The sequence below is a fragment of the Anabrus simplex genome, chromosome 1 (assembly GCF_040414725.1).
Source record: "Anabrus simplex isolate iqAnaSimp1 chromosome 1, ASM4041472v1, whole genome shotgun sequence".
Lineage (NCBI taxonomy): Eukaryota > Metazoa > Arthropoda > Insecta > Orthoptera > Tettigoniidae > Anabrus > Anabrus simplex.
In genome coordinates this window covers 921527390-921544889 of record NC_090265.1, presented here as the reverse complement: position 1 = coordinate 921544889, position 17500 = coordinate 921527390, and the positions used below count along the sequence as shown (strand labels likewise).

General features: G+C 37.5%; 1 protein-coding gene across 1 annotated transcript in view; it reads left to right on the top strand.

Annotated features, from left to right (window-relative positions):
• Positions 1 to 17500, top strand: part of Sec71 (ADP ribosylation factor guanine nucleotide exchange factor Sec71) — a 452892-nt gene that overhangs the window by 142655 nt on the left and 292737 nt on the right. Inside the window, exon 12 of the mRNA XM_067136654.2 lies at positions 15470 to 15629. Within this exon, the coding sequence (XP_066992755.2) occupies positions 15470 to 15629 (160 nt within the window). The remainder of the gene's footprint in view (positions 1 to 15469; positions 15630 to 17500) is intronic.

Sequence of the window (17500 nt, the reverse complement as noted above, 5' to 3'; positions counted from 1 at the left end):
TCATCTCTTCCACTTCCACATACAGTAGCTGGCGAATACTGACACTAGGTCGCAATCACGTGCCCACGCACTGATGTCATCAGTCATGTGTCGTCTAAGCGTACCCAAGCGGATTGAGAATGACTATGCTGAATGCGTCACCGGAAAATCTACTTGCACAGTTAAACATAGCCTCGATTGCAAAATACTATGCCAGCTCATCCAGCCAGAGTTACAAGCCACAGCATGACTATATGAAACCAACAAAACTCACTTACTACAATACAGAATAAATACAAACAAATTTCACTTACCCAATGATTAAATACAATAATATACGTGATACCTAATTATTACAGACTAAATGATGATAAACAGAATATATAAAATCTAATGAATCGGGTTAATAATGATAATAATAATAATGATAATAATAATAATAATAATAATAATAATAATAATAATAATAACAATAATAATAATAATAATAAATACTGAATGGAATCTGTAACCTTGTTGTACGGTTACAGAACGCCTCCCTCATGAAATAATCGATGAAATGAATCGATTGATTCATGAAATATATACATAATCACCTGAAATCGAGTACACCATATATACATGTATAAAAATGCCCTTTACAAATTGGGTACATAGTATCATCCATCTGGATGTTCGTTGTTACACATATAAAACATTGATCAATTATCATTTTCACTTTGATTATACAGTATTATTTACATACAGAGATTACATTTCTTTCTCAGTTCTGTCGTTTCAAACGTTCATTTAGTGTTCAAAAGTAATTCTCGAAGACATTTCATTATATACACTTTCTCCAAGCACTGGAGTTTATTGCACTGCCGTGCTTCACTTATTATCACAACACACGCTAATTTCACTGAAGTCCTGTTCGCAATGCCAGCTTCATAAAATATGGTGAATTAACATAATAATGAGAATTAATCCACAAACTCACATGATATATTTCTTAAGATTTCTTATATTGTATGTGCCTACGATATTTCCTTCCTTGTCTTCTAATGAATAAGCACATTTCCCAATCCGTTTCACTACGGTGAAGTATCCCTGATATAACAAGAAAAACTTAGAAAATTGACCAGCTTCTGCTGATGACGGGAGTGGCACTCTGAGTAAAACCTTGTCACCGAGCTCAAATTCATCCAATGTAGTCTTACAAAAATTATCATGCACAATCTTGCCGTGTTATCCTTCTTGGGTATAATAACAAGTGGATTTAAATTAGGACTACATGATGGTTCAATTATGTTATAATCTAGCATAATGTCAATCTGCTCTTTAACAGTGCTAGCGTATTTTAACGGAATGGGATATTTCGGTCCTACAAAAGTTGAGTTATCAAGAACATTAAATTTGTGATCGTAAAGATGTGTTCTACCAGGCCGGTCACTAAAAACATCACTCTGTGATATCAATAATTCACACAATTCGTCCCTCTGACTCTCCGCTAAATTACATTTCTCCACTGTCTCATACAATTCATCTCTAGAATCTCTCTGTATAGACACATGGCAGACATCAATATTTTTCCTAATATTAGGAATTTCACAAGGCCCTTCCGTACTAGAACACACTTTATTCGCACTAATTTCTGACAAAACATATGGTAAACTGACTTCCCTGCTACTCTTTCCCCAAATAAGATTGACATTACACAGATCAAAATTTAATTTAGCCTTGTGACACGTTAACCAGTCGGTACCTAAAATAACGGCATAAACTAAATTAGGCACAACTAAGCATGGTTGGAAAATACATTCTCCACTTATGCTAATGGGGACAGCTATTTGTTTATTCACTCTTTGAGACTTGTTTCCAACAGCTGTTACGATGAACGTATTCCTCACTGGAATTTCCGCTACCTCATACTTCTCTCTCAAAACTTCCTCATACAGCTTGGAATTTACACATGACTTCTCACTACCAGAGTCCAACAAAATCTTAACTTTTCTGCCCCATATCAGCAGTTCAATCGTCGGTGTAACAGTAACACTACTTAAATTATCCTCATTACATAATATAAGATCACTTAACAAATCTTGCCTTATATCTAAATTTAAATTACACTTATAAAATTAATTGTCTACGATTAAGTCGTCACTTAAAACATTTGAATTATTGCTACTTAGGTCACAATCATGTTCACTTACAACTATAGGCTGGTCGACATTAACATACTTATCTACCTTATACGTGAACTCACCATTTACGGACTGTCTCAGTGACCTGTTTATACAGTCCGTTGCGCGTTTAAAGTACTTGGTTCGGTTATGACTTGTTGGTTACACACCTCAGTCGGCCTCCCCTGTTGCCTATTTCCTCTAGCGTCATTATTATTATTATTATTATGGCCTGTATTCTCCCGCCTCCCAGCTTCTGGTTGATTACCATAATCACGCCTCCCAGTCCTCAAATTTTCCGAACTATTTTGATAATTTCTCTCCCTGTGGAAATTATTATTAGGTCTCTCCTGATATTCTCTTCTGTAGTTACGATTATTCATAGGCCTGTCCTGATTATTAGATTGGTTACCCCTTCCTTCTACATTCCTATTTAGTGTCCTACTATTATTCAAGCTACTACCTAAAGCATCAAAACTTTCCAACAAAATTTCCATTTCCTTAATAGTCTCCACTCTTTGCATACAAACAGCTTCTCTTATTCTATCGGGATAGTGCTTAGCCATAAGTCTAACTATATCAGCCTCAGGTCCAATACATTCTAAATTTCTCCACACCAAAACATGAGCCAAAAAGTATTCAGTCATTCTAACACCCTCGTTAGAATTATACCTGCCAAACATTACTCTCTCTCTCTCTCTACTCTGAACACCTTCACTCCAAAATTTAGCCATGAATTTCTCCTTAAATTCAGTTAGACTAGACATCGAGCTTTTATATACTTGAAACCAAGACTTAGTCTCTCCTACGAAAGCATTAGATAAGATCTCCAATACAGTTTCCCAGCTAATAATATTGTCTCTTAATTGAACAGCAAATTTCTTCTCTACTACTCTCATAAATTCCATCGGGTTAAATTCTTTCCCAGAAAACTTAGGTATATCATGATCTCTAGTGATTAAACCATTATTTACAATTATCTCACGTACATTCTTACTATCACGCACTTCTTTCTGGAGTACTCTCTGGCAACTCAGAAATTTTTCTTCCACTGTTTCCTCAGCCTTTTCTTGAATTTTTCTTAATTCCTCCTGCAACTTTTCTTCCGATTCTGTCACATTCTGTGATAATGATTTTTGTTCACTCTCTAGATCACCTACTTCTCCAAGTTTTCTTTCCACATGTTCTACCCTACTAATACATTTCCTAGTTTCTTGCCCCACTGTATTGGTTATCTTTTCAAACCTTTCTTCCACTAACTCATTGATTTCCCCCTTTTTAGACTCGATCTTGGCGCCTAATTCATCAATCTTATGCCCTTGTTTGATGCATGTCTCACTAACTTGCTCGATTTCAGTATGGAGATTACTCCGACCCAATTCCATCTCAGCTCTGATGTCACTACACTCCCTATTTACCTTACTTTCTAAATTATTAATTTGCTTACTGATTTCTAACACCTTATGAGCTATCTTATTACTAACATCATCAATCTTCTTATTAATACTATTTATGACATTACTCTGAGCTTCAATTTTCCCACTCATAATATTATTCTGAGATTCAATTTTCTCACTCATAATATTATTCTGAGATTCAATTTTCTCACTCATAATATTATTCTGAGATTCAATTTTCTCACTAATGACCGCTTCAATTTTCTCACTCATAATATTATTCTGAGATTCAATTTTCTCACTCATAATATTATTCTGAGATTCAATTTTCTCACTAATGGCATTATTCTGCTCAGTCATTTTGGACATCAGCAAATTAAATAAACCCAGGTCAATCACCCCTTTACTTTGATCTTGCGTGACAGCGTTTTCCTCAGTTTCTACTATTTTCTGACTTTCAGCAGGTCCCACCTTAGTCACCAACTTCCTGTTTATGTTACCACCTTGGATTTCCTTGGACACAATAACCTCAGCCTCATCACCTGACTGCATATTGCTATCCTTGTCCATCTTCGGTTTCCTACTAATTTTTCGCGATCTCAAAGCTATTTCCCCTTCCCCTTCCCCGACCCAATTCCATCTCAGCTCTGATGTCACTACACTCCCTATTTACCTTACTTTCTAAATTATTAATTTGCTTACTGATTTCTAACACCTTATGAGCTATCTTATTACTAACATCATCAATCTTCTTATTAATACTATTTATGACATTACTCTGAGCTTCAATTTTCCCACTCATAATATTATTCTGAGATTCAATTTTCTCACTCATAATATTATTCTGAGATTCAATTTTCTCACTCATAATATTATTCTGAGATTCAATTTTCTCACTAATGACCGCTTCAATTTTCTCACTCATAATATTATTCTGAGATTCAATTTTCTCACTCATAATATTATTCTGAGATTCAATTTTCTCACTAATGGCATTATTCTGCTCAGTCATTTTGGACATCAGCAAATTAAATAAACCCAGGTCAATCACCCCTTTACTTTGATCTTGCGTGACAGCGTTTTCCTCAGTTTCTACTATTTTCTGACTTTCAGCAGGTCCCACCTTAGTCACCAACTTCCTATTTATGTTACCACCTTGGATTTCCTTGGACACAATAACCTCAGCCTCATCACCTGACTGCATATTGCTATCCTTGTCCATCTTCGGTTTCCTACTAATTTTTCGCGATCTCAAAGCTATTTCCCCTTGCACTTCCTCTGACATTACCCCTTAAATACAAACTTCAACAAAATGACCTTCCTAACATTACTCGGTGAATTTAACATGTGCGTACTCATTAAAAAAACTGATCCATGTATATTGCCATTCAGAAACACTTTTTCTGAACCTTTCGAGTCCCACGTTGCTGGCGACACGTTGTGACTACTCCAACCACTACTCTTATACCTTCATATCTTCCACACAATATAAATAACATTTGTTTGAGCGCCAGTTGCTTTTTTAAGAAAAACAACAAAATTCGGTAGAGCATACTTCTTATATCAATTATCTCAAGGCGTGAGGTGATAAACTCACATATCTGGCAATATACAGGGATATGGATCAGGACAATATTAAATTACTGTTGCATTTCCACAATTGAGGATTGTACATTGGACTGGAATCACTTATTATAATGAAAATAAAACTGAGTTTATGACTATAATTTACGTCACAATGAACAATCATTGACGTCTTTAATTTAACAAAAGAAATATATCGTGAGATTTGCGGTACTAATAAAAGGAAAATTTAATCTAAACAAAAAGAAACTATTGGCATGAACTTGAAGTGAGAGGTGATATCGCCGCTGATTACATTCTTCTTCATGTTATGAATGCATAACATGTCTGATGCTTTAATTACCTGATGTCGGCATACACCGCTGTTGAACTTGAAATTCTTGGGAAAACCTCTGAGCTGAAGTCGGGAGCCGTCTGCTGTTATCTTCTTATATAACAAGGAGTTGGCCTACATACCATGCACGCGCGTAGGGAGCTCCAATGTAATTACGTCCACTCAATATATCACAAGTAATTGGAAAATATTATTGAAACATCTTGTGAAGTCCATCCTCACAAGAAGATGATGTTTCTTTATCAGCATAGTACCCGTCTCTGCTCAGATACAACCACCACTTGTAGACTTCCTCGATTATTACTTCTTCAAACACAACTCTTAGCTCTGACCATCACTCGAAGACCACTTCTTCCATTTGATACATCTGACTGTTACATATGATCTGAACAATATGAACTGCTTATGATACCTCTCACCACCGTCGCATCAACTTATATATCCTCGCGATGACGACTCATCTCCCTACTCACTGTTCATCCCTTCCACTTCCACATACAGTAGCTGGCGAATACTGACACTAGGTCGCAATCACGTGCCCACGCACTGATGTCATCAGTCATGTGTCGTCTAAGCGTACCCAAGCGGATTGAGAATGACTATGCTGAATGCGTCACCGGAAAATCTACTTGCATAGTTAAACATAGCCTCGATTGCAAAATACTATGCCAGCTCATCCAGCCAGAGTTACAAGCCACAGCATGACTATATGAAACCAACAAATCTCACTTACTACAATACAGAATAAATACAAACAAATTTCACTTACCCTATGATTAAATACAATAATATACGTGATACCTAATTATTACAGTCTAAATGATGATAAACAGAATATATAAAATCTAATGAATCGGGTTAATAATGATGATAATAATAATAATAATAATAATAAATACTGAATGGAATCTGTAACCTTGTTGTACGGTTACAGTATATTATTACGCCATGCCTCAGCTCAAGACAACATACTTGTATCTCACATGTAATCAACTGGTGGTAGCAAGTTTTAATGACCCTATTTTATTATGACAACATTGAAAGGCAACGGCAGTAAAATTGAACTGTGATATTTAAGTACAAAAACATTTTAAGATAAGAATAGTGATATTTGACAGTAGTGAACTATGCTATTTTAGAGACTGATATTATGATATATCCAGCTGAAGATGGCCTATAAAGCTGTAACTAGTACTGTAATGTAATATAAAGTACAAATATATATAATGTACATAGTATTGATTAGGTGGAAACATCCAACCTTTATAATTGTGAATTGTTACACAATTTGCACATCAACACTTCCGCTTTGGAATCAAATGCATAAAAATCTTCTTGTGCGTATTCTATTTCACGAGAATGCACTGTAACAGTGGACAGATTTCTCATGACTTGAAATGCCCAGAACAGATGACAACACAAGACAAATTCGAGAACTTGTGACCGGATACACTGCATATTATCGACTTTAGACGCACGATAATCGATACAAGAAGTTCACGGGAAACTGGAATTTGATCTAAAAGAGAAGAAAAGTGGAATATTATGTGTTGGTAAAAGTGAAGAAATGGCTCATTTAGTGTAATGAGTATTTTAAGAAACATTTCAAAGTATTTTACTCGACATTTAAAGATAGGCCTACAGTAATTTTTGTCAACACTGCTGTATTCTCCTATAGAACTTGGAGCCTCATCTTTGGCTCTAAACAGCATCATTTTCCATCTCGTCGATTGCATTTGAAATGCTGATTTTCTTGAAGAATTTCATGAGGAGATTCTCAGGAATGTGATCCCATGCATCTTTAATGCAAAAACATACAAGTGCAAACTTTGGTCTCCGTATTTTGCCTGTATGCGTCATGCTGTGATTAGTTTTTTTGAGGTCAGGGTTACTCGCATTTGACTACCACTTCTGCCAGTAAAGATCGTGCTGCTTCCTGCTTCCTTGCCACATATGTCAGCAAATGACCTTGTTTTGTAGTCTACACAAATATTATTTTTGCATTATGTGGTTAAATTGTTTTTTTTGTGCTAAGTTCATGCCAATGGCAAAATTTTGTGAAATTGTTAGATTTCTTGATTAATTGTGAATAAAAAACACATGATATTCTGACTGTCTTCACGAGATTTGTGTTTTTTCCAAGTAAAATTAAGTTTCCAAAAATGTTGTTTGTTAATACCAAAATATTACACCCCTATTTATAGCATATCGAATTATAAAAATATATTATGCCAGACAGTTTTCTCAAACTTATACTGTGTGAACCCGATTAAAATTCAGTTAATTGTTTTAAGGCATCCTGGTAACCGATCAAATTTTTAATTGATAGCCAGCTGTAGTAAATATCTCTTTGAGTAAACTCTACCAGTGATGTATTTATTTTTGTACTACCCACCTGTATTTATTTATGTATCTCCATATTACAGTATTTGGGGAAGACTGAATAAATCTGGATTAATATACTCAGACGTGCCAAGTCTCCTGATTTAAGTAGGAGACTCCCAATTTTTCATTGTTCTTCCCGATCTCCTGATCACTGGGACTGATCTCGCAATTTTAAGATCAGTATCAGTAATTTTTGTATTATTTTAAACTCCCGCGCTTTTCTTCTTTCTGTCGATATATGGCTGAGTATGGCTGGTCGATAGTAGTTCTAATAATGAAACCAGATGGCAGTACGGGCACAGTGGCCAGTCATGTGCTCCTCTTTGGTCTATAATACAGTCAAATACTCATTCTCTTTGGTCAAATACTCAAATACCTTAATAGGAAGTGGAAGTCGCAAGCGAGTAGCGTAAGCTCAGAAGTAGCACGCCATAGACGTCTACCCAGGCCAGGACCTGCATAAGTGCTCATGTTGTATGTCTTAATATTTGTTTTGGCCAAAATGTCAAAAAAGAAATATGATGCAGTGTTTAAAAGTGATTATAGGGAAGAGTTTCCATGTTTCAGTGAATCCAGGAAGGGACCAACTTCCACATTCTGTGCTATACGTAGGTGTGATATTTCAGTTGTGCAGGGGGGAAGTGTGATATACTCAAATATATGCAAATGAAAAAAACATAAGGAGAATGTCCAGTGTGTAGAAAGAAACCGAAAACTGAAATTTTCATGTAATATCAAGATGTAAATCCTGTGACGAATACTGAGGCTTTATTTATGTCCTTTATCGTAGAACACAATCTTTGTTTCGCAAAATGTTTCCTGATTTGGTAGTCGCTAAACAATATGGGTGTGCTAGAACGAAAACAGCGGCTATCATTACAGAAATGTGCATGGTAGAAAGGGCGAAAATAGTATTACATTTGCAGGTGTATGCATTTTCTGTTGCTACTGACAGTAGCAATAAAAGCGACTTGAAAATATATCTTATTGTTGTAACATTTTTTAGGCCTGAACTCAATGAAATTCAGAGTTGCCTCTCTCTGTGCCTAATTTAGAAGGGGATGCTACTGGAGCTAACATTGCCAATCTTTTGCTCTCAACTTTTCAGGAATTCTGCATTCTGTTAAAAAACTGCATAGCTCTTGGTGCTTATAATGCTCCAGTAATGGTAGGATTAAAGAATGGTGTGGCAGTATGTTTGAAACGGGAAAATAGTAACATCATCATCGTAGGCTACTCTTGTCACCTAATTAATCTTGCTGGAGAGAAGGGTGCGGCATGCTTGCCTGTAAATGTAGATGAAAGTATAATTGATATATTTTACTATCTGGAAAGGAATACAAAGGGGAAAGAAAAGTTCAGAGAATTTCAGGCTTTACACAACACAGAGATCAGGAAAATTCTGAGGCATGTGCGTACTCGATGGTTATAACTAGGGGCCTTATTTTTTGGTGAAATAAAACTGTTGATTTCGGTGTTAAAATGGACACTATTTCGGTAGGTATTTCGTGAAATAAATTGTTATACTGATCGATGTTTCCTGTGAAATCTTCCTTGTAGTAGCGTATGGGGTAAATGTAACTAACTTTGTGATAAGGGGTTTTAAAGTAAACTATTGTAATGTATCAGTGTTATTAAATCTTAGAAAAACCAACTATGCAAATTGTTATAGATAGATATACAGTATATATAATTCACTGATACTTCAAAATGAAGTTAGGTGATCTACCCCGTGATATATATATATCTATACATAGCCTACATTTTTAGACGTTGAACTACTTGTCTCCAAAGTACAAACTAAGCATGATTTCAACATTATCAGGATGCAGAGTTGTGCGACAGTCATAAAGTGTCTTTGTGTAAGTAGAGAACCTTCTCTCGCTAACCGCATTATACGTCGGAAACCATAATGCTTGCGAACACTTGGATACAAATTCAATGTGGTATTTTATAAAACCTCCTAAAACTTTGCTAACACTGTGTTCTTTGATTTCCTCAACCAGATGTGCTTTCATTGCATTTTTCAAAGTCATATAGCTCTGGAAGATGTTCATGGATATGCTCTTTTTCCCCAGTCGGGGATGAGTAGGTCAGATGGTTAAAGCGCAAGCTTTCTGACCCCAATTTGGCAGGTTCGATCCTGGCTCAGCCCGGTGGTATTTGAAGGAGTTCAAGTACGTCAGCCTCGTGTCACTGGTTTACTGGCATGTAAAAGAACTCCTGTGAGACAACATTCCGGTATCTCGGCGTCTCCGGAAAATGTAAAAGTGGTAGTGGGACATAAAAACAATAACATTATTGCTACTCAAACAGGTGATTTATTTACAATAGGCCTACCAATACCATCATATTTTACAGTAAAGACAGTATTATTTAATCTTTCCTTTTATATTCATTCTCTTCATCATGCCAGGATTATCCTATTTTTCTAGAGGAATGTTGGCTTGCAGGAATGTTTTTTTTTGTGTCTATTACAAAATGCTCTCTGCAATTTTTCAACACCTTTACGATCTGTAAAGTATCGCCGATTGTTATTTGCCGCTTAGAATTATATTAATTAGCTTCATTCTGATTCTCTGCAGTGTATATCGCACGTTTCAACTTTACGAATATTACCGGTACACTATTGATACATTAGAATCTTTCCTGCAGCATCAAATACATAGAACCCCTCACTGTTGTCTTCTTCGGCCCTCAAAAAACCTGTTATGACTTCAGTTTTCGGCATTTTAATACTTAAATGTTGAATATTTGCCGATAAATGTTCGTAAGTAATGGAACTCTCATTGCGCACTGCTGTATCTACGACCGGTCTTGTATCTTGTTACGACCACAACGCTATTTGCTGTATTCGATAACAGATATTGATTTTTATCGACTACCTTAGAGATACCAATATAAATGGTCCATTATTGGACATTATAAATTTTCCAGCTAGCTCATTCTTGGTTGCCAGCGTTTCGCCCTCATGTGCTAGGGTGGGCTCATCAGTTGGTACCTAGCACACCTACCAATACGCTGGCCAGTGCATACTGTGGAGGCCACTGCGCAGGCCAACTGGAGCCACCGGCAGCGCCAATGCACTAAGAGACTTTGTCTCATCACTAAAAATTAATGCCTGCTTGGCCATCAGATGATATAGATGTTGATTCCCATAGGGAATCTGAAATATTTGTCCAGCGTATTGGTAGGTGTGCTAGGTACCAACTGATGAGCCCACCCTAGCACATGAGGGCGAAACGCTGGCAACCAAGAATGAGCTAGCTGGAAAATTTATAATGTCCAATAACGGACCATTTATATTGGTATTATAAATTTGCTCATTCAGGACAAATATTTCAGATTCCCTATGGGAATCAACATCTATATCATCTGATGGCCAAGCAGGCATTAATTTTTAGTGATGAGACAAAGTCTCTTAGTGCATTGGCGCTGCCGGTGGCTCCAGTTGGCCTGCGCAGTGGCCTCCACAGTATGCACTGGCCAGTGTATTGGTAGGTGTGCTAGGTACCAACTGATGAGCCCACCCTAGCACATGAGGGCGAAACGCTGGCAACCAAGAATGAGCTAGCTGGAAAATTTATAATGTCCAATAACGGACCATTTATATTGGTATTATAAATTTGCTCATTCAGGACAAATATTTCAGATTCCCTATGGGAATCAACATCTATATTACCTTAGAGATTGCGGAACTGACACACATACTTTTGATACACAGTGTGCACCGCTTTGTGTGCATTTGTGTGGAGAATATACAGTGCTATCAAGCAAGTGAGAAGGAAACTACGATAGTCAAGTTCTCAGAAGCATTTAAACGTTTATTGGAGAGCTCTTCCGGTGCCATTTCGCATTTTTTGTGCCAAGTGGTGTGTATTTCGTGATTATTTGCGCAATTCACGCAATAAATCAAATTTCGCGATATCTCGCGAGTTCAATTAGCTAAAATACGGTATTTTTAGTACCTGGGAAGTCATATATAGACAAGAAAGAAGATATCAAAAAAACTCGTGCATATCGTTATTACCAAAAAATACGGCCCCTAGTTATAACTAAGAAGGTGTTTAGATAGGATTTTGCTGCAGTGGGACCCTTTGGTTACTTCCTTCAGGAGCGAAATTGTGAGTAAGGATTCTCAGATGGGAATGTTGAAGACTTACGAAATTCTTAAGCATAGCCTAAGTGCAGATGTGTCTTGTTTGTCTGAAAAGGTGAAGCATTGTCATATCATTTCACCACACTCCTCAGTTAAAAGGAAAACCCAGTCATCAGTTTCACTTTTAACAAAAAAATTTAAAAATGAAGCTACTGATGACACTAAGAGCCATGCATTGTCACATGAAGAATGACTGTTCATGTTCCTTTCATGAAATTTACATAAATCTTTTTGCCTTTTTCTCTCAAGTTTTATGGATATCTTTGAGAATCCTAATATAGCTCTTCAGTCAAGTATGCCGCACATCCAGTTATTGAGATCAGTTTTGGATGAACTATTGAAGAATGTGATGGCAAGGTTTGTGAAACCACACACTGTTAAAAGCTCCTCCTCTCTCCTTGATGTAGATTAACATACTCCAGCAAATTAAAAAGATGATTGTGTTCTGATGATAGGGAACTCTGCATTTGTTTTAGTGAACACTTTGAAGTCTGCAGAAAAGTGCATATTCTTTAAGTCTGTTAGAAAGTGTTTCTCTTCATCGTGTGACTGCATGGTACACACATTTCCATTCAAAGATGTTTTAATTAATGCAGAAGTTGCAAATATTTCTGTTTTAAGTAAGGCATCATTTTCTAGCCTTAGATTTTTCATTAACATTTTTCCGAACATTCTGACTAGTGAAACTGAAAATTTATTAAAGAAACTGATATTCTGTATTCCCAGTTCTGTAACTTTCAGCTCAAAGAAACAGACCTGGCAAAAGGAAGAATTGATGTTCGGTGGGCATTGTAGGTCAGATGAAATCAGCTGATGGTGTACTTAAATATGTCAGACACTCTAAGGTGATACTTGCTATTTTATCAATTCCACATAGCAATGACGAATGTGAAAGGATTTTTAGCAGTCACAGACACAAAAACACAGTTCAGATCCTTGCTGTCTGAACAAACTTTGGAGAAACTTTTAACCTTAAAATCTATTCAGCGAGGCAAGTGCTTTGAGCAAAAATTTAGTTCCGAATTTCTGAAGAGGGCTAAGTCAGCTACTGGTGTGTTGACCAACAGTTAGTCGTAATGTGATCAGCATGTTGAAGGATGAGAAGTCACATGTTCCTACAGTTTAGGTATGTCCAGTATTCACATATAAATAATGAAAAATATATATATGTAATCCAAATAGAGTTTGTTAATATACTGAATTATAACAAATTAGTACATGTTCTGCCATCAGTGATGTGTCATAATACGTCACAATTGCTGCCAAATTTCTGCTGATTTTTTACTATTGAAAGTTGGCATGTTTGTATAATACTGCAGACTAGCACGAGGCCCTTGGCTACTACTGGCGCATAAAGCAGCTAGACTGGAATTCATTAGGCAGCAGATGGATTGGAATAGTGAAGGATGGTCACAAGCTCTGTTCACAGATGAATCAAGATTCGCTTTGCAAGGACCAGATGGACGTGTCACAGTCTAGCAAAGTGAAACGGACTGGTGCATACCTTCCATGATTAATCTTGTAGAACTCTGTTTTGGAGGCTCAGTCATGGTATGGGAAGGCATCACTTTTACAACACAGTCAGACTTGGTCATTTTTGTCGGAAATAGTGCCACTGCCGATAGTTACATCAGACTTGATGTGGCAGATATGGTGAGGTCACATATGGAACTGTCGGAGTAACAAAATTGTCTTGGCTTGGTCAGAGCGCAGACCTCAACCTAACTGAGCACATCAGGGATATGCTTAGAAGGAATCTGAGTTCCAAACAGCATCCACCCACCAAACCGAACAGGAACGCTGAGCTGCTGTCCTGGAGGAGTGGAAACCCTGCTACAGGATGTCATCTGGCGATTAATTCAAAGTATGCCACAGTGAATTTAGGCTTTACTGGTGTGGCCTAGTGCTTTTGTAGTCTGTGTAGCTTTTGATGTTTCCTTAATTAACCTTCTGTACAATAAAATTTCCCTTCAGGAGTAAATTTTTTGTCACAATTGTTTTTTATGATAAATTTATATTTCCTTACTTTTTATGCACTTTGATTAATGGTAATTATGAATAAAGTTTATGGATAAAGTCCATGCTTTTTAAAAATCCCAAAAATTTTCAGTTTCAGCAAAATTTGTCAAAATAACTTGTAGTGAGAACAAACACACTTTCTCATGATCAGATCAATTTGCCAGTGATGTATCTCTTTTTTGCAGTGTGGTTGTATGTGCCCAATGGCTCCTCCTCTTCATTGTAGTCTCTAAGAAAGGTGAGCTGAATACCACCAACAGTACTCTGCCGGCATACTTTGAACATAGCTGCAGTGGGGAGTGTAGTGGTGTAATAAGTGACCCCAATAAGGATTTAAAAAAGATTATTATTATTATTATTATTATTATTATTATTATTATTATTATTATTATTATTATTATTATTATTATTATTTTAATGCATTTTCTTGCCTCTACTGCGATGGCTATTAGGGGGGCTGATAAGAACCTCAGTGTATGGTTTGCACCAACCTAGATTAAAATAGTAATGATGAAAAGGACAGTGAATTGTAAGACAGGAGACAGTGATGAGATTTATTTCAATGTTTATGTAGTGTGCTCTTTGCTTGGCAAGTCCCTGTATATCCACAGTCGGCACTGATGTTCACGGGCTTTACAGATATAGAAGGCTTCCGAGAAATACTGCCTCCCCACAAGGCCAACCCGTCATCCACGTCGTGGGAGATGGGCAAAGGCATGAATTAGGGGATTGCCTGTCACGGTGATATACAGCAGGGACTTTATGTGCACCATAACCGCTATGGTAGCTGTGAAGCTCCTACAGATATCCTGAAAAGTGGCGGCTAATGGGGCTCTGGTGAAGACCTCAATAGCAGCAACGGCGGAGAAGGAATCCTGTGGTACGGCGAAACTGGCGGAGGCGGCAGCCCTTCTTCTTGGGGATAAGTAAGGAAGATACCACTGCCTTGTGCTAAAGAGGGATCTTTAATGTCTAAGGGAGATAAACCCAACAGAAAATTTCTGCGGTCTAGTGCAGACAGGAGGCAGCCCCTCCACTGGATTAGGGTGCTAAGGGCCAATAACTCACACACCTGTATCAAGCTCATTACAGAAAACTGACAAAATTTATGCCAGCTGGATTAAGCATTGGCAGCAGACAGAACAAGCTGGAGAAATTTCGTTTAGACTCTGTGTTCCACCTAGAAATTAAAAGAAGTATGTCAAGTCCAGTCTGAAAAATTCCAATGAAGGTTTGATCTGAAATTCTTGAAGTGCAAATTTTGCTAACATTTAAGCCTTTAAATGGAGTAAAGTATGACTTGCAAAAATGTACTATTCACAGCCTGATGAAATCCTTCATTTAAATGTTGGTACTTTTACAATTTGAAGTATGTGTTCAATTGGTCCTTCTTGAATCTGAAAGCTTATTATTGAAATTATTACTAACAGTACATTTTCTGTCTTTTCAGATTTAACCGAAAACCTAGGAAAGGCATTCATTTCCTTCAGGAGCAGAGGTTACTTGGAAGTTCATCCGCAGAAGTTGCTGAATGGCTGCTCAGTGATGAACGCTTAGATAAAACAGGCATTGGGGACTTCTTGGGTGATAATGATGACTTTTCAAAAGAGGTAAATACTTCAATTGATCTTCGTGTAATTTCAGAGTCCTGTTATAAATACATTGACAAATAGAGAGTTACAAAGAAGTACATTAGAAGTCTGTTGTAGCAAATAAGGGATACAGCTGGAACCCTGTTGTAACAAGATTTTTTTTTGCCCCTTGGAAATTCCTATATTAAACTCTGTAATAGCCTTCGGTTACAACGAGAATCCTTTCACTGAGCCATCCATCATTATGAGTGATATAAATGTGTGTTATATTTTCTGTTATTGATATTTATCCTCCTCTGCGAACCATGTGACCTTGCCGCGGTGGGGAGGCTTGCGTGTCCCAATGATGCAGATAGCTGAGCCGCAAGTGCAACCATATCGGATGGGTATCTGTTGAGAGACCAGACTAACGAATGGTTCATCGAAAGGGCGGTAGCAGCCTTTCGGTAGTTGCAAGGACGGCAGTCTGGATGATTGACTGATACGGCCTTGTAATAATACTCAACATGGCTTAGCTGTGTTGATACTGCTACACGGCTGAAAGCAACGGGAAACTACAGCCGTAACTAACTCCCGAGGACATGCAGCTCTCTCTGTATGAATGGTGTACTGATGATGGCTTCCTCCCGGGTAAAATATTCCGGAGGTAAACTAGTCCCCCATTCGGATCTCCGGGTGGGGACTACATGAGAGGGGGCGATCATCAGGAAGATGGATACTGACATTCTGCGAGTCGGAGCGTGGAATGTTAGAAGTTTGAATCGTTGTGGTAGGTTAGAGAATCTGAAAAGGGAGATGGATAGGCTAAAGTTAGATGTAGTTGGCATAAGTGAAGTACGTTGGCAGGAAGAACAAGATTTTTGGTCAGGCGACTACCGAATTATCAACACAAAATCAAACAGAGGAAATGCAGGAGTTGGTTTAATAATGAATAAGAAAATAGGGCAACGGGTAAGCTACTACGACCAGCATAGTGAAAGAATTATTGTCGTCAAGATAGACACCAAACCAATGCCCACCACAATAGTGCAGGTCTATATGCCTACTAGTTCAGCGGAAGATGAAGAAATCGAAAGAATATATGAGGAGATAGAAGATTTAATACAATATGTAAAAGGTGACGAGAATCTAATTGTGATGGGAGACTGGAATGCAGTGGTAGGCCAAGGAAGAGAAGGTAGTACAGTAGGAGAATTTGGATTGGGACAAAGGAACGAATGAGGAAGTCGTCTGGTTGAATTTTGCCCTGATCATAATTTAGTCCTTGCCAATACTTGGTTCAAACACCACAAACGACGGCTGTATACGTGGACGAGACCTGGAGACACTGGAAGGTATCAAATAGACTTCATTGAGGTTCAGAAACCAGGTGTTGGATTGCAAAATTTTCCCAGGAGCAGACGTGGACTCTGACCACAACTTGTTGGTCATGAAATGCCATCTGAAGTTGAAGAAATTGAAGAAAGGAAAGAATGCAAAAAGATGGGATCTAGACAAGTTGAAAGAAAAGAATGTGAGGGATTGTTTCAAGGAACATGTTGCACAAGGACTAAATGAAAAGGCTGAAGGAAACACTATAGAGGAAGAGTGGAGAGTCATGAAAAATGAAGTCAGTAGGGTTGCTGAAGAAATGTTAGGAAGGAAGAAAAGATCAACTAAGAATCAGTGGATAACTCAGGAGATACTAGACCTGATTGATGAACGACGAAAATACAAGAATGCTAGAAATGAAGAGGGCAGAGAAGAATACAGGCGATTAAAGAATGAAGTGGATAGAAAGTGCAAGGTAGCTAAGGAGGAATGGCTGAAGGAGAAATCAAGGATGTCGAAGGCTGTATGGTCCTGGGAAAGGTAGATGCTGCATACAGGAAAATCAAGGAAACCTTTGG